The 22,774-nt window shown below is 40.1% G+C and overlaps 1 protein-coding gene and 1 long non-coding RNA gene across 3 annotated transcripts in view; both read left to right on the top strand.

Moving 5' to 3' along the window:
* Window positions 1-22,774, top strand: part of HAO1 (hydroxyacid oxidase 1) — a 64,839-nt gene that overhangs the window by 9,585 nt on the left and 32,480 nt on the right. For both annotated transcript variants that reach the window (NM_001243431.1, XM_021077275.2), the window contains 1 exon segment: window positions 16,543-16,798. In NM_001243431.1, the coding sequence (NP_001230360.1) occupies window positions 16,543-16,798 (256 nt within the window).
* LOC146395177 (uncharacterized) lies at window positions 2,653-6,417 on the top strand. The gene is made up of 3 exons (XR_014831906.1): window positions 2,653-2,699; window positions 5,387-5,439; window positions 6,113-6,417. It is a non-coding gene; the product is annotated as an uncharacterized LOC146395177 (long non-coding RNA).

The following is a 22,774-nucleotide window of genomic DNA, read 5'->3' as shown; positions in this document are numbered from 1 at the left end:
ACTAAAAAGTATTGAAAAAAAATGAGACTGCAAAGAGTTAATGTCTTTCCTTTGTTTTTTTTAAGATTTTTATTTTTTCTATTACAGTTGATTTATAGTGTTCTGTTAATTTCTGCTGTACAGCAAATTGACCCAGTCATATATACAAAAATGTACACACACACAAATTCTTTTTCTCATATTATTCTTCATCAAGTTCCATCACAAGTGACTAGATATAGTTCCCTGTGCCATACAGCAGGATCTCATTGCTTACCCACTCCAAATGCCATTCAACATTTGCATTTATTAACCTCAAACTCCCCCTCCATCCCTCCCCCTTAGCAACCACAAATCTGTTCTCCAAGTCCATAAGTTTGTTCCTTTTCTGTAGCTAGGTTTATTTGTGTTGTATATTAGATTACAGATATAAGTGATATCATATGGTATTTGTCTTTCTGACCTACTTCACTTAGTGTGAGAGTCTCTAGTTCCATCCATGTTGCTGCAAATGGCATTATTTTGTTTTTTCATGGCTGAGTAGTATTCCATTGTGTATATATACACACATCTTCTTAATCCACTCATCTGTTGATGGCCATTTAGGTTGTTTCTATGTCTTGGCTATTGTGAATAGTGCTGCAATGAACACAGGGATGCATGTATCTTTTTCAATGAAAGTTTTGTCCAGATATATGAACAGGAGTGGGAATTCTGGGTCCTATGGTAATTCTCTATTTAGTCTTCTGAGGTACCTGCATACTGTTTTCCATAGTGGTTGTACCAATTTACAGTCCCACCAACAGTGCAGGAGGGTACCCTTTTCTCCACACCTGCTCCAGCATTTGTTATTTGTTGACTTGTTAATGATGACCATTCTGACAGGTGTGTGGTGGTACCTCATTGCAGTTTTGATTTGTATGTCTCTAATAATCAGTGATTTTGAGCATTTTTTCATGTGTCTGTTGGCCATCCACATGTCTTCTTTGGAGAAATGTCTATTCAGGTCTTCTTCCCATTTTTCAATTGGGTTATTGTTGTTATTGCTTTTCTTTTTTTCCTGTTGAATTGCGTAAGTTGCTAATGTCCTTCCTTAATTTGAATAATAAAATAACATATAACCCAGAATTCGAGTTGTGGTGCAGCAGAAACAAATTCAACTAGGAACCATGAGGTTGCTGGTTCGATCCCTGGTCTCGCTCAGTGGGTTAAGGATCCAGCACTGCTGTAAGCAGTGATGTAGGTTGCAGATGTGGCTCGGATCTGGCATTGCTCTGGTTGTGGTGTAGGCCAGCAGCTGTAGCTCTGATACTACCCCAAGCCTGGGAACCTCCATATGCCGGGGGTGTGGCCCTAAAAAAGGAAAAAAATAAAAATAAATAAATAACATATAATCCAAAATGGAGGAAAAGATGTAAGTGGAAAAAAAAAGGAGATTCACAAATAGAGACATGAAAATGGCCAATAAACACATGAAAAATATTCAGTTTGGGTAACATCAGTAATTACCCAATAAGTGTAAATTATAACTACACATTTTCTGAATCACAAATTATTTTAAGATTAGGCAGTGTAATGAAGTTATATGCATGAAAATGTGCATTTTCAAATACTGGTAGGAAGAGTATAAAGTAGAATAATCTTCCTAGAAAATAATTTGGCTCTGTGTTAAAGCTTTAAAAATACGAACTCCATGTGGTGCTATAAATTATCTTCTAGGAATTCCAAGGAAATAATTATGATTTTGAGGAATGACATTTTTAAAAGGATTTTCACATCTGTTATTTTTAATAAGAAAGAATTTGGGAAAAACACTCAAATGTCCCATACTTGGAGATTGGTTGGAAAAAAAAAATAGGATGCCTAAAAATCAGATAAATATTTAAAAATAACATCACAGAAAGAGTTGAATGGCATATAAATATGTTGAAATATAATAATTTTAAAAAAGCAGTTACAAACAATAGTAAAATTGTAAAAAAATATATATTTTTGAAGACTAGGAATGTAGACCACATTTTACAAATTTTTATTTATTCCTGCCTCTATATATCCTCACTTTTGGTCCATATGTACACAATTTTCCTTAAATTATTATTATTATAATTTTATGGCCACACCCACAGCATGTGGAATTTACTGGGCCAGGAGTTGAAACTAAGCCACAGCAGTGACAATACTGGATCCTTAACCTGCTGAGCCAGCAGGGAATTTCCTGAATTATTTTTGAAGAAGAGAACAATAAAAGAAATTTAAAGAAGAGAGAAAAATGGAGCAGGAACCATGGAGAGAGTGGAAATGAATGGAAGGAAGTGGGAAAGAGTGTAAGCAAAGTTCACTTGGTGAAAGAGCCTGAGCCCGCAAATGATTTTTCCATGTATCACTTTCTTTGCTATATGACAAGTATCATTGTCCCCATCTCAGGAACAAAGTGCTAGTTCCAGAGAAAGCAGGCTAGTAATTGATAGAACTTTCCAACTCACTTCTGATAGTTCCAAGGTCACTGCTCTTTACTTTTGCTGGGGGTGGGGTGAGAAAAAAATGAGAAGGCAGCTTACTCAGAAACTATAATTTTTGTGTATTTTTAAAAATTATAGTTGATTTACAGTGTGTCAATTTTTGGTGTACAGCATAGTGACCCAGTCATACATATATGCACATTCTTTTTTTCAGAGTATCTTCTATCATGTTCTGTCCCAAGAGACTGGATATAGTTCCCTGTACGGTACAGTAAGACCGCATTGCTTATCCATTCTAAATGTAATAGTTTCTACCTACCAACTGCAAACTCCCCATCCACCCCACTCCCTCTCCCCTCCCAAAAACTATAATCATTTTTGGCCACACCCTCCACATTCAGAAGTTCCTGGGCCAGCGATCAAACTTTGCCCCTAGTGACCTGAGACACAGAAGGGACAATGCTGGACCCTTAAGTGCTAGGCCACCAGGGAACTCCTAGAAATTATCATTTGACAGCCCAGGCAGGACTATTTTATCTAACATTATTTCATTCCAGCACTAACCATGAGGCATTATTAAAAGTCTATTGGAGTCCTACCCCTTTAGATTTATTTTTCAAACACTTATGAAATGATTACCATGTTCCAGGCACTTTTCTAAGTACACTGCAAGTATGAGAGCATCGAATCCTCCAAGCAGACAAAGGAGTAGGTACTATTATTAAGCCCATTTTATACATGAAAAACTGAGGCAAACAGTAGATGCCCAGGGTCACACAACCCATAAACAATGGAGAATGGGATTCTGACCTAGGCAGTCTGGTTCCAGAGTCTGGTCTCCTTACCATCTTGTGCTGCTTTTCTCCTTTCTTTCCCTTTCTCCTTTCTTTCCCTTTCTCTTTTCTTTTCTCTTCCTTCCTTCCTTCCTTCCTTCCTACCTTCCTTCCTTCTTTCCTTCCTTCCTACGTCTTTTTTGAGCTGCACCCGTGCTATATGGAGTTTCCCAGGCTAGGGGTCAAATCAGAGCTATAGCTACCAGCCTACACCACAGCCACAGCAACACAGGATCTGATCCATGTCTGCAACCTACACCACAGCTCGTGGCAACACTGGATCCTTTTATTTATTTATTTATTTATTCATTTATTTTTGTCTTTTTAGGGCCACTCCCTCGGCATATGGAGGTTCCCAGGCTAGGGGTCCAATAGGAGCTGCAGTGGCCGGCCTACGCCAGAGCCACAGCAACGCGGGATCCGAGCTGTGTCTGCGACCTACACCACAGCTCACAGCAATGCCGGATCCTTAACCCACTGAGCAAGGCCAGGGATCGAACCTGCAACCTCATGGTTCCTAGTCGGATTCGTTAACCACTGCGCCATGACGGGAACTCCAACACAGGATCCTTAACCCACTGGGTGAGGCCAGAGATCAAACCTGCATCCTCATGAGTAATGGTTGGGTTCATTAACCGCTGAGCCACAACAGGAACTCCCTTGTGTGGCTTTTCATTTCCAGAATATCCCATTCATGTCATGAGGTGAAGCCCGTTTATCTATCAATCACAATCCCTCCAAAGTAATTAATTTATCACTTTAGGCGCATGTAAGCAGGCCCCCCAGGAGAGTGCAGGAGAGTGACATACTTGAAAGACATTAGGATAAGGTAGGAAGGCGGGACAAAGAGGATGTGCAGACATTGAGGACACAGAGGAGCTGGCAATGAAAGGTCATAACATACTGTCTTCGAGGATCTAAAATCCTGAACATGGGAGTTCCCATCGCGGTGCAACGGAAATGAATCCGACTGGGAACCATGAGGTTGCGGGTTCGATCCCTGGCCTTGCTCTGTGGGTTGGAGATCCGGCGTTGCCATGTGCTGTGGTGTGGGTCGCAGATGCGGCTTGGATCTGGCATTGCCGCGGCTCTGGCGTGGGCTGGCGGCTACAGCTTCGATGGGACCCCTAGCCTGGGAACTTCCATATGCTGTGGGTGAGGCCCTAAAAAGGACAAAAGGCAAATAAGTAATAAATAAATAAATAAAATCCTGAACATGACAGTTTATAGTCCAGATTTGTAGTAGAAAGGCCCCTTAAGCCTCTCAACATTCTTAAGGTTTTCTTCTATGTTCCAATTACCATCTGTGGATTGATGGTCTAGTTAATGTTCCAGTCAATCCCGAAGCCATGGTGAGCAGCTCATCGCAAGAGTATTCCGTGGCTGGTATGCTTTTGTTGTGGGGTAGATAGGTTACTCTGAAGGAGAAGCGTGCCTGGAACAGATGCTATTGGTACCAAGGATATAGCCCCCTGCTTTTTCCCAGTTCTATCAGGACCTGCAGTTTTTTGCCTAATATTTTCTCTGGCACCAGGAGCTGATGGATGGGGGTGGGGTTAGGAGTGGGTGAATGGAAGGGTGTCCCTCAGGCTGATGGATAAATGCCCAGCTCTCTTTGATCAGGGTACCTGAAGCATTTTCTAATCCTGTCCCCCAGGGTTTCCCCAACAGAACCGAGACTCAGTTGTCCTCAGAAGCTACCTGCCCATTAGTAGAGCCTTCTTGGGCTGTCTCCCACCCCCTTTCACCTTCAGACTCCTTTGGTTCATCTTGGGATCATTCCCAAATAAAAGAAAGGCTCATAGCATTATCTCATTGTCAGCTTCTGGAAGAAAGCAAACCAAGACGGCTACTTGAATATGTATGTAGCCACAGGCAAATTTCAGTCAGCATGGAGGAACACTCGTATTTGGTGGAGAGTTCTTCCTTTTCTCAAAACTCAGAAAATCACTATGCGTCTGCTATACGATTAATTATATCATTTCAAAATATGGAAGTCCTCTCAAGCCAGCCTGATCCTTGGGGAGATGGTGAAATCTATGGAAGTTTTTGTGGGGGATTTTTTCCCCCAGCCTCTAAATTATCTGGCCTCTAATCAAGCTTTCTTGTTTCCAGGGTCTTGGACCCTAGGGAGAAGGAGAAATTGAAGCCAAGTTCAGAGGATAGAGGTTAGTTAAAAGCCCTTTCTGGAGAAAGTGTTCCCATTAGGCTGGTTGGTAGGAGCAGGTGAAGGGCATTCAAATCCCCAGGGAATGGTCTGGCCTGAATAATTAGAATAAGCATCTAGAAAGTTCTGGAAGTTGCCAGGGTACCACGACCTCACGTCCTAACTGGTTCTCTAGATTTCTTCACACAGATCTGCCTCAAGGGTTCTCTGGCCTTTCGTCTCGGCCCTGGGGACAGTCTCCGGGGTGAATGAAGCCCTAGAACAGAGCTCTCTTTTTCACACGGCTGCGGCGGTGTAGAGGGACCAAAGAAGCTACTCTGCCTTCGTTTCCAAAATGGAAATGAGTGTAGGATTGCCAAATAAAACACGGGGAGCTAGTGATCATTGAAATTTAGATAAAAACCAAATCATTTGGGTATCCTATGTTTATTTGCTAAACCTGGCAACGCTAGTTACATAAGCGATCTTACCGCTAGAAGTTCTTGTGGGGATCACGTGAAAAGGAAAAGCTTCCTGAAATGGGGCTCGCTTTTTATTTGCCCCCGATATTTCAAGTCCCTAAAATATTTCTCTTCCATACATTAAAACATTGCTTTCAGAAAGGAATACGTGGTTCATCTTAGCGGGAATGAAAATTGCTCTTTTTCCTTGGTTAAAGATGTTTTTGTTTTAAGCTTTTTGCAGGAACCTCAAAAAATGGCTTTAAGGGCCAGGCTGGTAATGTAAAGGTTCAAGGAAGTTAAGAAAATGAAGTTAAGAAAACGTAAGCTCCGTGGTGGAGACTAGCGAACCTGAGATTGCGAGTTCCATTGAAGGAGAGCAGCCACATCTCAGCACTGAGCTAACTGATGCCCCAGGGGAGCGAGGATGTGGGATTGCCAAATCTTCCTAAATGTTAAGAGAAGCCAGAAACCTTGATTTTTACGTGCAATCTCCTGGTTTTTAAATGTTGGCAAATAAATCAAAATTCTTTAAAATACTGTTTGAGGCAACAATGTGTGGGCCAAAGCAAATACTTTTATGGGCTACAACTGTCCCCTGGACTGTCCAGCTGGGGCGTCTGATTTATGTGGAAATTCACCACTAACTAGTTTCACTTTCTGTGGCGGGTCATTCTCACTCTCTAGGATTACATTTCCTCCCTGATAAAGGGAGCTGCTTGTGGAGATCAGTGGTTTACTTCTGGTGCCCCAGAGAAGCTGGAGTTGTTTCCAAGGATGTTAGGGTAGTAGTGTGTGTCACTGAGCCTTCAGCTACTTGTGTTGCTCGCTGGGATTAGAAAGAACAGTTCTTTATTTTTATCTTTTTTGTCTTTTTTGCCATTTCTTGGGCCGCTCCTGCGGCCAAACTCATGACAAAGGCCTGCCTTAGATTGGCTTTTTTTTTTTTTTTTTTGTCTTTTTGCCTTTTCTAGGGCCGCTCCTGCGGCATATGGAGGTTCCCAGGCTAGGGGTCCAGTTGGAGCTGTAGCTGCTGGCCTACACCACAGCCACAGCAACGCGGGATCCAAGCCGCGTCTGCAACCTACACCACAGCTCATGGCAACGCCGGATCCTTAACCCACTAAGCAAGGCCAAGGATCGAACCTGCAGCCTCATGGTTCCTAGTCGGAATCGTTAACCGCTGAGCCACGGACGGGAATTCCAAGAACAATTCTTTAAAGAAAGAGTTCTGCTGCTAAGTTGAAAGAGAAAGAGAGAACACTCAAAACCAGAAAACAGGAGTTCCCATTATGGCTCAGAGTATTAAGAACCTGACATAGTCTCTGTGAGGCTGAGAGTTCAATCCCTGGCCTTGCTCATTGGGTTAAAGATCTGGTGTTGCTGCAAGATGCAGCTTGGGTCCTGTGTTGCTGTGGTTGTGGCTTCAGCTGCAGTTCTGATTCAACCCCTGGCCCAGGAACTTCCATATGCTTCAGGTGCAGCCTTAAAAAAACAAAACAAACAACAACGAAAGCCCTAGAAAACTCCCAACAGGAACAGATAATCTTTATGATTTTTTTTTCAGAATTTGAATAAATGTTTTGGGGCCCTTTTAAAATGTCATCAACAAAAAGAGGGATCCAAGTGGAGACCTGCCCTTCCTTATATTTCTGATATTCCCTTTCTTTCCCTACCTTCTACTCTAAGCCAGGCTGGAGGACATTGACAGGACATGACATCTGCCTACATTGGATTTTCATTTCTTAAAGCTACATTCTTGGGATAGAGAGCAATCAGATATGTATTTATCTCTGGACCTTGCTAAAAACACATAGGCATTTAATAAATTCTCCATACACTTAAAAAATGATACTTCAAAGTCGTGTGAAAAATGATGATAACCAACACTTATTTAGAAATTAATATATGCCAGGCAATTTGAATTTATTAACTTATTTATCCTCGGCTACTGTCTTAAAATATTTGAGCCCAAAGCCCTAATGAGCTTTCTCCAGCTCCTGTGGAAGTGGAAACTGAGGCTTAGAGAAATTCAGATCTTGCTCAAGGTTATTAGTCCCTTACATGGTGCTGTCTATAGCACAGCATGGTCAGTTACTGATATTTCCAAGATCCCTAAGGCGAACTCTATGGTATGGTCTTGGAATATTAATTGCAAATGTTCTATGTTTTTACAGTTTAATCCCTTTCATTTTGAGAGTGTGGGATAAGCCACGGAATATGAAACGTATTAGGAAATTAAAGCCTTGGGCAAAATTCAGGAGCATAAATAAAGGGGCTTGAATTTTAAAGAAGCAAAAATTACAACTCCTAAAATTCTCTTAAGATGGAAGGAAAATAAGCAGGAAATAGTGGAGAGCAGTTTGCCATGCATTGTGTTATGAATAAGAGATTTATTGCAGTGGATGATTTGGTTAACATTTTAATATTGACAATTATTATATTATTTAAGCAGTCATATAAATGCCTCTACTTATAATGGCACATCTGTTTGAAACTCTTTTAGATAGGTTTTGGATTTTCTAAGTTTTATCCTTCATATAAACCTCAGGGATGAATACAGAATCATTTCCTCAAAATATTTAGCATATTAAAGAAAATAGCAGTAATAAACATAAACGTTAGTAGCACGTAAGGAGGTGGTCTCATTAAATTAAATTTCCATCTTGCAAAATAAGTAGAGCATCTCTGATTTCTCAAAGAACCAATTAATAAAATGCTTACTGTAGCACGGAGGCTTTTAGTACCTTATTGTGAAAATCTCTCTGGTTTTATGCACAGTGGCTGTAATAAAATTTTATTTCACTCTCCATGGAAGTACATTAGCTCCTTTGCTCCATTTAATCATGGGAAATCATAAAGAAAGTGAAGAAAGCGATTAAATATTTACTTATACTTTTGCTTCTGACTTGTTATGTGGACAAATGCCACACGAGGGAGTGCTGGGACCTCAAATAGAGAAAAATTAAAAACCACCTAATGCGTTCCACGAATGCTCAGCATATTAGTAATTTCTTATTAAACTGTCAAAAAAAATTAAAAAAAGAAATTCCTGCCCCTGGATGCAATTAGAGGCTACCACACAGGATTCCATGGGTCATAAAACCATTAAATCTAAACACTTTCTTTTTGAGCCTAAAAGGCCAGAACATTCCAAAGTGAAGTTTTGGGGACTCAACTATGACTTGACCACCTATTAAGGTGCAGGTGGAACAGATTGCAGAGTAACACAAAGAGCCATACAGACCCCAAAGAACTGAATTAGGGTGTAGGTGAGAGCTTTAGCTGTTGAATTTTCTGGATTTTCCAAGATTAAGTGATCAACTTTAACACCGAGTGAAAGACCATTCAGCGAGAAAAATTGTCATTTTCTTTGCTCCAGACCCAAATGATGTATTTTTGAAAGCTTTATTGATTTATAGATTTATGTGTAGTACTAGGTGACCAGGTCGATATACATTTCAGCATGCCTACGAGGAAAATATCACCATTATTCTTAATTTTACCTAAATCCAGGAAAAGCACCAGATCTGCTTTAAATGAAACTTTTACTCTTTTTGAAGTGAGTGCCTTTTATGCATCAGGTGCTTGGACTTTACATCCCTGTCATTAATCCTCACAATAGACCGGTGAGGTCATTACCGTTTATCATTCCCCTCATTTGACGGGGGGAGGAAGACACCCTCCACCAATGCCTAGTGTTGGTCCATGCTTAAGGCGGCATTTGAACCTAGACCTGTTTCACACTAGAGTGTGACTCAGTTAATTTTCTTCATCCATCATTGTATCCACTTTTACTGAGAAGAAACAAAAGTAGGGAGGAATAAAGGAGAAACAATAGTTCGTGAAAACATTGTCCAAATTGTATCAGTTAAACATTTGGAAGGGACTACTTTGCATCACTGTAGTAAAAAAAAAAAAAAATCAATTCATACCCCTTTTTGCCTTCATTTTCAATCTATTTCATCTCAATTTTCTGTTTTGGATGTTCTTTTCCAACAACCAAAAGTCAGTGGATATGTCTTCGCACACATTCACACATTATGCACATATACACATATATAAACATATATTAATTATTATGGACATCCTTTATATATGTGTTTATATGTAAATGTATAATTCGTATACAAAAAATTTCAAAAAAGGATAGATTCAGTGTTAACAATCACGTTGCAATGAGGCAAACTTCATTAATCCAGGACAACCATTAAAAAATTGGACTCCAGCTGTTTTAAAGACCAGAATCAAATGCAATAATTTCTAGTATTTTGCACCAGAATTTGAGCTATCGAGCAGCTTTCTTGAGAGCATAAATTGCTTCTTCTTAAAGTATTAGTGTGCCTGATACATTAAAGTGTGACAGTGAGAAGTCAGAGGCTCACATATATATATGTATTCCAGCAAACTGAGGGATGTCAATTGACATCATCACATGCAAACTTGATACTCCTTGAAATCACTCTGCAAAGGCTTCTCACAGTGGTGTGGTGTGGTGTCCATGCCATCTGCCAGTTGTTATAGTACTTGACAACAATAAGATGACAGAATAACCTGGGAATCATTACAGGAAAGCAAATGGTTTTGTTTATTGCAGAGAAATAAAGTGGAAGCAAGGAAGGGAGGCCTAAGATGTTATTGGGACTGATTGTTCCTTGAAAATATTTTCATAGAGTCAAAAAGAGTTCTTGGTTAATTTGTGCCACATTTTAGATTCCACATATAAGTAATATCATATGGTATTTGTCTTTCTCTTTCTGACTTACCTCACTTAGTATGAGACTTTCTAGTTGCATTCATGTTGTTGCAAACAGCATTGTGGCTGAGTAGTATTTTTATGACTGAGTAGTATTCCATTGTATATATGTACCACATCTTATTCCATTCATCTGTTGATGGACATTCAGGTTGTTTCCAAGTCTTGGCTATTACATTTAGAATGGATAAGCAATGAGGTCTTACTCTATAGCACAGGGAACTACATCCACTCTCTTGGGATGGAACATGATGGAAGACAATATGAGAAAAGAATGTATGTATATGAATGACTGGATCACTAGGCTGTACAGAAATAAATTGACATGACACTGTAAATCAACAATTAAAAAAAAAAGCTTGCTAAAAAAAAGAGTTCTTGGGGTGCAGTGACATTGTGATCACTCCAGGTTATACTGCTCCAAATTGAGACAATGGACCATCATGAAAACCCTGGTGTCTCGGCCTTTGGAAGAAGTATTTAAATTTGTTAAATTGGAGTTCCCTGTCATGGTGCAGTGGAAATGAATCTAAGAACCATGAGGTTGCCGGTTTGATCCCTGGTCTCGCTCAGTGGGTTAAGGATCTGGCGTTGCCATGAGCTGTGGTGTAGGTTGCAGATGTGGCTTGGATCTGGCATTGCTGTGGCTCTGGCATAGGCCGGCAGCTCTAGCTCTGATTTGACCCCTAGCCCAGGAACCTCCTTATGCTGCAGGGGTAGCCCTAAAAAGCAAAAAAAAAAAAAAAAAAAAAAGATCTAAATCATAAATGAAGATTTGTTTGACCCCATCTAAATATTCACACATAATTATAGTGGACGTTTTGTACTTCTCTTAGATTACTGAATTCAGAGCACTATTTTTCTGAGTAATCTCAATGATAGTTTTAGATATGCAGGTAATAATGTTACTTTTGTCTTTACCAAACCTGCGTAATGACAGTTCCTGTGTGAAGAAAGGCTGACCCACTCCCTGGCTGGTGGGGTGCATGTTTATGTAAACACTTCAGTGTGTCAGACCCTGAGTGTGTCACATGCAAACGCTTGGTACTTTGTCATCACATATTTTCCCCATTACACAATGACTTCCTGTGCAGAAGACAAAATGGTTTTCTCAACCAAATTTTCAGTGCAGCTGTTTTGGTGACTAAGTTTTGCAGGAGCTTTTTAATCAAATGCACCTAAAAAAACCCCTTTAGGCCCTTTCATCATATTATCCCTTTTCCTTTCAATACACAGTTTTGGAAACTTAACTCACCTTTCCCATAAGGAGAGCTATTTTCAAAGAAAAAATTTGTACCCAAAGTAGCACATTGCTTAATTGTTCCACTCTAATCTGGGTATATGATTTGTCCCACATGAATTAATGTTCCAAATAATAGACATTGACTCCTATTGATAACTAACAATTTACATTTTCTCTGTTGTCGTTTTTGTGGTAGTGAATAAACATTACTCTTGAACATATTATAATTCTCATCCTTGTCAAAACTAGCATGACGAATTTCAGTTTTACGCAATGATTTGGCACCTTAATTGTATGTGTAAGACTGTTGGATCTGATATTAGAAGCTATTTTATAATGGGTAAATTGTGTCTTCTTATCTTTGAAGAACTTCTCTCTTCTTCATTTTCTGTCATTTTATCTTTATTTTGTTGCTTACTTTTGCTTTGAAACAAATCTAGGAAGCTGAGCAAACCCTGGATAAGCAAGATTATGAAATACTCCTGATAATGGTTGAGTGTGCTAAAGGTCTGTTACTGTAATGCAATTTAGTTCTTTGACTTCAAATCTAGTAAGAGATGAATGCAAAGAGCACCTGTGCCCCGCTCCAGAAGGACAACAATGGAGAAGGAGGAGAGATTCAGCAGGGCGTGGCTGGCAATTGACAAGACACCAGCCGTTGCTACCCACCCTTCCACTACTGGTCATTTTCTGCCCCCTGTTTCCTGTAAGGTCCAATCTTTACTCAGGCCATCAACTTTATCCAATTAACCTGCATAGGTCCTTGTGGAAGAAGATATCCACTCCATTCTTATCCACGTATAATCCATGAAACAAGCATTGGCCTCCCTTAGAGCTTGTTGGAAATACAGAATCTCAGGTCCTATCCCAGACCTGCTGAGTCAGAATCTGAACTTTATCAACATCCCCATGTGACTCCTATGCACCTTGAAGCTTGAGAAGTACCGGACAGAGACTGGCATGAAAGTTCCTGGTGGTTCCCATGGCTTAAATCCTCAAAGATGAAACAGCGTTAGGTGTCACATGGATATCATTTCTCTCGAAGACCTTTTAAGATCTCTGAGAACTTGTTGATCTCATAATGACTGCCTGCAATGAGGAGGAACTGAGAAGCAGACTCTAGATACATGACAGAGCTGGGTACAAAGTAATTTCCACTTAAATTAGAATTTCTTAACAAAATCTGACTATGCTAGATAATTTAGAAAATTAAAAACCTTGTGATTTTTGTCCCCCAAAGAACAATGTGAGCTGGAAGGGTACATCTTTATCTCTCAGGAGTAGGTGATATTTCAAGTATTTAGCAATCAGTACACTGAAGACTTTGATCAATTACAAGAGCTGCTCAGATGCTGTTCTCTAGTGCTCTGTCAGTGGTCTGGATGCTCCCAGCTTTGCCAGACACTAGCCTTTAAATTGCTGGATTGTGTGGGACTGTGGGGGTGAGAGTCCAAATGTTTCTTGGGGGGAGAAAGGAGTGATGTCACATTGAAGGGACTCAGGAAGCAGGGTCATTTATTTCAGAGCCCTGCTTATTTACCAAAAGCAGTGGAAGCATTTCAATATTTCAACAGGCAGAATTGTCATGCTGGTATGTGCCAACTTAATCTTAGATCTGTCCTTAGTGGAGCCAGGGTAGATTTTCCATGGTCTTTGTGAGTGGTTCTTGCAAAATCCCAAGCTCCCTTATCTCATTCTAACATAAAACTGTGTTGAAAACAACGGATGGGAGTCATCAGTAATTTTTCTTTATCATAACAAATAATCACAAGATAATGGGGAGCATAGTACATCATTCATACAGGGTCCAAGCAGTGCGGAGCCTTCTCAGTTTTGCTCCTATTCTCTCCTGAGAGTGATATCTTACTTAGTCTCAACTCATGTCAGCACAGACACTGATATTCCCGCTGCGTCCAAGAGACTCTCTTAAAGTAAACGCATTAAATTACCAAGTATTTATTGAATGCCTATAACTGGAAACAATGGTAATTTAGAATTTGGGGAACACTTGATTCAAAATTTCAGTCCCACATAATTGAATCTTGGAAAGTGAACCTTGGGCATCACTAATATCAGGAATCATCAGTATCAGAGTCAGTAGACTCAAGAAGCAGATGGCTTGCTTTTCTTCAGACATGCTTACCCAAGGGAAATGGACCGAATGTTTGTGAAGGCTGATGCTTCCTACAAATTTGATAGTTTAGGTCAAGTAGATATTATTGGTGCATTGGTTTGTAGCATTTTAGCAATCTGTGTGGAGCGTGTGTAGATATTTCATATGAATTCAAGGAGATCTGTTTGAAGATTTTGGATCTTCCATGGCAGAGCTACTGTTGCCCTTGCGAAGCCTTTGCATAGACTACAGAAAGCTACCATATCATTTGATGGTCTTTTTAGTTGGACCCTTTTGTATATCCACAGTTTGCTCCTACAGTATGTGGTAGGCTTTACCCACTGGATTCCAAGCTTCCATACCTTTCCAAAGCTCTCCTCAAGCATGTGGAAAGCCTGTTCCCTTGGGTGTCATGGCCCTGGAGGATTGGGGGAGTACATTTATCCATGTTTGATGCCAGGGGAGATTTCTGGACATCTAGGAGTTCTACAAGAATCATTTCCTTGGGGGAGTGGTCAGACACCCTCTGAGTTCTTATCCTACTCAGGCGCCCATCTCTGTGTGACCTTACTTTGGCCACATCCTCTTCAAGACATATTTTCTTTATGGTAAATTGATGGTCAGAGAGTTCTCACTAAAGTAATCAGTGTCTCCTAGTGTTCGGTCCAAACAGCAGTGGATGACCTGTGGCTATTTTCCGTATTTACAAATCTTAATGAAAATCAGACAATGGTCCAGATGTTCATATGCAGTATTACTTACTTAAAATGTGACTTGTTGGGCAATGTTTTGCAAGTCATGAATCCTTCAAAGAAGAGTTCTCAGGGGAACAGTTGGAGGGAACAGATCGGTGACCCACAGAAAAGGAAATCTACAGTTGAAGTCTTCTTTGTCTGACCCATGCCCTGAAGAACACGGATGAACAACACCTTCAATGGCATAGGAAAAGTAACATTTATCAAAACCAAAATCCCCTTCATTACTGGGTGAACTTAGAGTTTTACTATCACAGGATAAGGCTATTTGATTGTCAAGTGTGGTCCAAGGACTGGAAGCATCAGCACCACCAGAGAGCCGGTTAGGAAGGCAAATTCTTGGGTCCCATCTCAGATGACTGAATCAGAACCCTTGGGGGTGTTTTTCACAACCATGTTTTCACAAACACTCCTGGGGTTTGGCTGTCTGCTAAAGTTTGAGAAGCATGAAAACATTTTAACCTCTCCGGGTAGTTTTGTAAACAGCCTGTCACTAGTTACTCATCATCACCCTATGAGTGTTATTTGGACAGGGACTTTTACTCAAATTTGATATACGGCAGGCATGCAGGAAGTCCAATGACCCAGGGTAGTATCTCTTAGTATGTTTGGTATTTGATATACAAATTTTATCAGTTTCTTCTCCACTCAAGCTGACCCCAACCTGACTACCTATTTTTGGACAAAGGCCTATTAGTTATGTTCTTTAAAGTTCTTTAAGACAATTGGTTAGATGAATCTATCTAGTTTTTCACTTACATGCTCATGGTATCTTGTTTAAAAGATAATGATGTCTGCTTGGATGGCTGACATGAATGGTATAACATTTTAAAGGACAGTGTAAATGGTAGAATGCACTTTTAACAAGATTTTAAAAGATAAAATTGAAAAAAGTTAAAAAGGTAGAAAAATTAAACTCTGCCACAATTCTCCCACCTATAATTAGAAATTAGGCTGTTTAGGTTCATATACCAGTAATCACCTTTGTACAAATTGTGTTATACATGTTATTTTGTAGACTTTTAGCTTTCTTAATAAATCCTGAAAATCTTTACTAAGTTTGTAAATGTCATTCTTTTATAACTAATAGAAACAGAAGGAAGGTGGGGTGAGAGAGATGAGAGAGATAGATATATATATAGAGAGAGAGAGGGAGAGAAAGAGATTCATTTAAGGAATTAGCTCATGGAATTGTACAGATTGGTAAGTCCAAAATTTGCAGGGTAAGCTGGCATGTTGGAAGAGCTGAGTTGCTATTTGTGTCTGAAGACAGTCTGCTGACAGAATGCCCTCTTCCTCAAGAAAGGTCAGTCTTTTTTCTTAAGGCCTTCAACTGATTAGATGAGGCCCAGTGACATTATGGAGAGTAATTCACCTTATTTAAATTCCATTTGATTTAAATATGAATCTCCTTTAAAAAATTTCATCACAGCCAATACCTGGGAACCATTGCCTAGCCAAGCTGACAGATAAAATTAACTTTCATAAAAATATGACTTTTAATGGGTGTGTGTACTTCATTTTATTTATGAACTATGGTTTATCCTATCCCCCAAGTTTGGAGATTCAGGTCATTCCCAATTTTTTCATCCTTACACATATCTCATCTTTGGCAATTTGAGTCATTTTTGTCCTCAAGATCAGTTCACAGAGTGTGGAAAGGAATGCATATTTCTAACTTTTTGAAGATTTGACTTATTTCCAATTTGCCTTTGTTGATGCCTTGAACCACAACTTGAAGACTTTGGAGTCAGTAAGATGTCAGGCTGACTTTGAATTTTCTCCTTTCCTCCTCAGCCTGTAGGACCCTGGGAACTGGCATGATGCTGAGTTCCTGGGCTACCTCTTCAATTGAAGAAGTGGCAGAAGCTGGTCCTGAGGCACTTCGCTGGCTGCAACTTTACATCTACAAGGACCGTGAGGTCACCAAGCAGCTGGTGCAGCGGGCTGAGCGGATGGGCTACAAGGCCATATTTGTGACAGTGGACACTCCTTACCTGGGCAACCGCTTTGATGATGTGCGTAACAGGTTCAAGCTGCCATCCCAACTCAGGTAACCATGGGTCTCTGATCACCTGGGCCCCTGAGCTGGTTTTCTATGTCTCTTTGCTCTTGGTTAGGGTTAGGGTTAGGGTCATACCCACGTGGAAACTGGAGAAAGCCTCTGGGGTTGGATCATAAACCCCAGAGGCTTTCTCCAGTTTCCACGTGGGTATCCAGGGGAATGAGATCGTCACAAAACATTGGTCCCAAAGTATGGTTGACTGGGATCTTGTCTAGGAAAGATAAATAAGGTCTGGGTGCTAGAGATAGTGTCATTGTCAAATATCCACATAATCCTCAGCAAATCACACCCCTTATGTGAGGGTCTCACGCTTGAGCTCTAAAACAGAGACAGGAATCACCATCGCCCTGTAAAAGTCAAAAAAATGTATATACCAGAGTATTAAGGGTTTTAGGTGGCATGAATTGCCATGTAGATAAGACCATACTTAATTTAGCCTGGGTAACAGTTTGTTATTGCTATTCTTTGTCTGTTGGAATCAAAGAGCTACCTTTATATTTTATTTTTAACAGTATTTGGAATAAATCTGGCAGGGAAGGTTGAAGAAAGCTAAAACAATGGGGACAAAAGAAGTCAGCTGTTTGCTCTGTCTCTTCTTTCTTCTTCTTTCAGTAATATTCCCCTTTATTTTTTTATGTATATATTATATTTACATACATATATTCTTTTTTCTCACGTTATTCTACATTATGTGCCTTTCTTTATTTTTATTGTTGTTTTTTGGGCAACATTCCTCTTTTGCTCTAGTTCATCCATGGATCAATATTCACAATTCATTCATTCACTCCTCCACTCACTCATTCATCTAAGCAAAAACAAACAAAAAAACAATGTATCTAGTAATCTAAAATTCAGCTGTGATGGTTTTTTCAGGTCCTTCATCCCATCCTTAGTGGGAAATTGTTGTCCTTTTCCCTGGAAAAGATTAGAATCATCTTGAGCCAAAACTAGGAACTCAGTAGAGTGTACTGAGAAAGACCTCAACCCCCTTAAGCTATAGATCTTTCCTCCCCTTTGTTTTTAACTTCCTTCAGTTCCTACCAAAATCTACCCTTATGTTTTTCATGCCAGTGTGTTACTGACAGCCTTTAGGGTAAAACTATTTGAACAGGAACCAAAATCTTAGTTTTATTGGAGAACACTTTGATGATGGGATTGGAAAGGATCTATCAGAGCTTGTGAAATGAGGGATGCCTTCCCTGAAATCCAAGCCCTCATTTCACACAGACCATTGCTTACTCTGTCTATGTATAAAGTTAATCCTTCTGAAAGATCCCAAAACTAAAAGATGCAAAATCAAGTCAGCATTCCACATCAGGGCAAGAAGATTTTTGGGAGCCAGGAACTCTGTATGTATTATGGAATGGGATGTATCTTTTTTTTTTTTTTTTTTTTTTTTTTTGTCTTTTGTCTTTTTTGGGCCACACCTACAGCATATGGAGGTTCCCAGGCTAGGGATTGAATCGCAGCTGCAGCCATTGGCCTACGCCACAGCCACAACAATGCAGAATCTGAGCCAGATCTGCGACCTACTCCACAGCTCACAGCAACACTTGATCCTTAACCCACTGAGCAAGGCCAGGGGTCTAACCCGCATCCTTATGGATACTAGTTGGGTGTGTTAACCACTGAGTCAGGGAAGGAGCTCTGGAATGGGATGTATCTTAACCATCGCATATGTCCACAGTCTTGTGTAAGTGTCACATAACTGCCATATAGCTCTGCTCTGTGTGCGTGTACCTATTTGAGTACGAGCTACTGTGCATAAAACCTGGCCCTTAAACTATATGTATATGAACCATTGTGATGTTATCTCTGTGATTGTCCCAGGTAAGCTTAGATATTATTTTTGCATGTGGTACCATCAGTGGCTCAATGTCAAAAAGAGAAAGTGCCCCCCAACAGCTGTCAATCACTCTGCTACACGTATCCCAGACACCAAGTTGCCCAAACACCCTGTCTTTCTAAGAGAATATATGTGTATGACTGGGTCAGTTTTCTGTACAGCAGAAAGTGACAGAACATTGTAAATCAACTATACTTTAATAAAAAATAAAATAAAAAAAAAAAAAAACAGAAGCCCCTGACATATTCCTACTTCTTGCCAAGTTTTCAGAAAGTGGATGGTTTCATATTTCCCTAGTATGAAATCTCCATTCATATTATTTCTCTATTTTGGTTGCCTTAGTTTTCATACTTTTTACAATAATTAGTTTTCCCATATTTAGGCTGCTGACAGGAAATGTTCCTCATTGTTTGCCTTTGATCATTTGAAAAGGAATTTGCTTTTCTTTTTCCTACTCCTCTTACACTACAATCATCATCATCAACAGTGACAATAATAGATAATACAGTAGGATTTTTTTTTCTTTAAGTTTAGGAAGCCCTTCCTTGCTCTGAATAACAGAATGTGTTTCATAGTGGTATCTACTGTGACAGATGACACACGTGTTAATTCTGGTCAGTATCTCTCGCTACTTTGGTGCCAGAGCCACTCAGTCAGGAGCGGGAAGGCTGCTTTGCTTTTTCCCCCTTTTTGCGCCTGGGCTCCTGCCCAGATGACGTGAGGGACCACAAGACAAAGGCCCTTTTCAGCTGTTGATGTGCACAGGAGTGGCCACGGCTCCCCAGCTTGTCACATCTCCCGTCTGAAGATGATCAAATAATGAGCAACACATCCAGGCTACAGGGAACACAGGAAACACCCCTACCGGTGCCCTGGCCCCCAGAGCTCACATTGGCACTGTTTGTCCCTGTGGGCTTCAGAGGGGCCAGTGCCCTAGGGTCAGTGCCTTGGCGGCCCACATTCAGTGGTGGAGGCAGAGCCCACAGATGGGAGGCCCAGGCTTCCGCTGGAGGCCACAGGCCACCAAAAAGCTCATCTGTTACAGCCTGATATGAAATCAGGTTTCTTTCCGCAACTGACCTGACTCATAGAAGGTGAAGCTGGGCTGTTCAGAAGTGAGGTTTGGCAGGCAAGGGAGGCAGGAAATCCAGAGGAGAAGGAGTCTGTAAAACAGTGGCTCCTTCCAGCCCTCGCTGCTTCCTCTGCCTGGAGGGGTGGGAACAGTCCTGACTTTTGGCATCTGGAACCAGCCAGAGTTCAGGAGTTTGGTAGTCTCTGCCTGGTCTATGCGCAAAACAAGTGTGTATGCATCATGAGTGGCACGGAGGTTCCCAAAACTGAGGGGGAATGTGGCGAATTCTCATCTCCTCTCGGAAGAGGCAAGGAATGAAGCCAGTTCATCAGACTGATTCCCAAGGCTCTGAGGCAGGAAGCTTCTTCCATCTCCATGCCCCATGGAGGTGGCTCATTAACCCTGGATTAAGATTTGGCTTTTTGGTGCAGCACCAAGGCAATTAATAGAGAAGAAAAGAAATTTCCAATCATTGATGAAGATAAGGGTAAATCATGACACCTATCCTTTTGGTGGTTTGCCCAGGAACATGCTTCCTTATGCCCTGGAATGATTTATTCATCACAATAGTCAGAGCAGAACACACACAAAGAGATCAGACTGTTTTTCTTCCCAGGCCTCTCAGGAAAAAGTGGTTGGTGAGGCTCTCCCTTGCTTCTCTGACCTCATCACCCAGCACCCTCATTTTCATACACTTTTCCCAGCTCCACTGGCTTCCCTTCTGTTTTTCCAATATGTCAGGCACAGAATTGACTTTTCCTTCTGCCTGTAACCTTCTTTCCCCAAATTAATACAACACTAACTTCACTTCCTTTACATTTTTACATCAGGGATGAATCCACACGTCTGTATATTGGGAAACTAAAATAAAAAGTAAGTAGTAGATACAGTATATGGAATAGAGACACAGTATATGTGGGGATTGTGAGTTGGTGGTAGTGGGGAGAAAAGTATTTGTGAGGGGGGGACTTCAGACATAGCCCAATAGCATCTAAGTTATTTGGTTAAGAAGACATTCACAATATAATTCATATAATATGAAACAGAATAATCACCTTCCAAAGAGGTCCATGTCCTAACCCTTGGAACCTATGAATATGTTTCTTTCCATGGCAAAACAGACTTTACAGATGTGATAAAGGACCTTGAGATGGGATGAGTATCCCGGATTATCACAGGCTTCATGACAAGCAAAGGGTCGTTATAAGAGGGAAGCATTAGGGTCAGAGTCAGAGAAGGGGATGCTTTGTGAGAAGCAGTGGTAGGGAGTGATACTATTGGACTTAAGGCCATGCAGATCATTTCTAGAAGCTGAGCAAGACAAGGAAACACATTCTCCCCTAGAGCCTCTGGAAGGAAAATAGTCTTGGTGACCCCTTGAATTTATTCCCATAAGATATATTTTGGAATTCTGATGTCCAGAGCTGTCATATAATTACATTGTGTCACTGTAAAGCCTCTAGTGTTGTGTTTATTACAGCAGCAACAGGAAACAAATACAGTAAAACAGCTCAGCTAATTTCTTCTACAAGGCAGCTTCTCCATGGGGCCAGTCTATCTGATCACCATATTTAGACTTTCAAGTTAAGCCTCTATCAGTTCACATCCCTCTTATTCTGCTCTCCTTTCTTCTTTAATTTGCAGAGCACTCATGTTGTGACAGGCTCCATCATATATTGATGATGTTCTTTGCTTATTTTCTGTCTCCCCTGGCTAGAATGTCAACCCTAGGCGGCCAGGCAATTTTGACCATTTTACAAAAACATTGACGTGTAGTAGGTGCTCAGTAAGTAATGTGGAATCAATCAATGCACACTAGAGTATAAGAGACATACCCAATATAGCAAGATGAGTAAGAAGCTGAACAAGCGATTGAGCTCATACTTAAAATCCTTGTTCTGAATTTTTCTTCCAACTGCCCAGCTACAATGAATAAAAAATTAGCAAGGTTATGCTCTCAATATGTGTTTTCCTAACCACAGAATTAAAGGCTGATGTTCCATGCACCAATTCCTATAATGTATTATGAAAGTCTTTCTCTCTCATATTGTGTTAATACCATGTGTCCTACTGGTTGTTATTTTATCATTTGTTTCCCCTAATGGAGACATATAGCTTTATCTTTAATGTTACATTGTTAATACTTACAATACTTAATATTATACATTTCTCTGTAATAATCATTCTTATTAAGTTACTATTGGTTATTTAATAATGCAAAATTTCTTTAATAGTTTTTACATTTTTATGATGCTAACTTACTAAAAACTAAACTCATTTTTATATTAGATTATATTTGGGGTCCTTTCAAAGCCCAATGATTCCCTTACAAAGAAGAAATTCTATAATTCTATCCATTGCCTTTGTGTCATTAAACAGATTGGGATTCAGGTAATTAAGTCCCAAGTAATCTTGTTATTATTTTGATGTTGCCCTTTTCCTTCCTTACGAAATGGAATACTTTGGTTATCAGAAGTCACTTTAAGTGTTTTGTTTTTTTTTTGGTGTGTGTATATGTCATAATCCTAATAAAAATAGCATTCATGGAGGTTTCCTTCAGAGTCATTGGTAAAACACTCCATCGTGGGTCTCTGTCAAGTTATCTGAAAACTTTTTCTTGGCTCTGGCTTTGAACAACGTTTTAGAGTAACAACAAGGCTTCATTGTGCAGTGAAATTTCTGTAAGGCAACATTCATTCAAGTGTTGATCTGCATTTCACCATCCAAGAATAACAACAGTTATTTATATAATTTTATCCATGTTTCTGTTTTTTTCCTATCCATTTCACCCTTTCACCCCACCCCTGCTGAAACACTGTAGCTTGTTTGGGATGGGGGTTGGGGTGCTATGCAGAGAATATACACATACAGATATTATACCTTTTTTCCCCTCTGGTTTTGCTATGAGATAGACAGACTGGTCCTTTTTCTTATTAACAATATTATTTAAAAGTTTGGAAATTAATATCACTTAATATCACTTCTAAGTAATAGAATAAGTCTCCATACTAATGTTATGTTTATTGACCTGAAGGTTAGTTTAATT

The sequence above is a fragment of the Sus scrofa genome, chromosome 17 (genome assembly GCF_054392235.1).
Source record: "Sus scrofa isolate SSC_HxYL_T2T_F1_AM1 chromosome 17, Sscrofa_HxYL_maternal_Yorkshire_Landrace_v2.0, whole genome shotgun sequence".
Classification (NCBI taxonomy): Eukaryota; Metazoa; Chordata; class Mammalia; order Artiodactyla; family Suidae; genus Sus; species Sus scrofa.
This window is presented reverse-complemented; position numbering and strand designations above follow the sequence as displayed.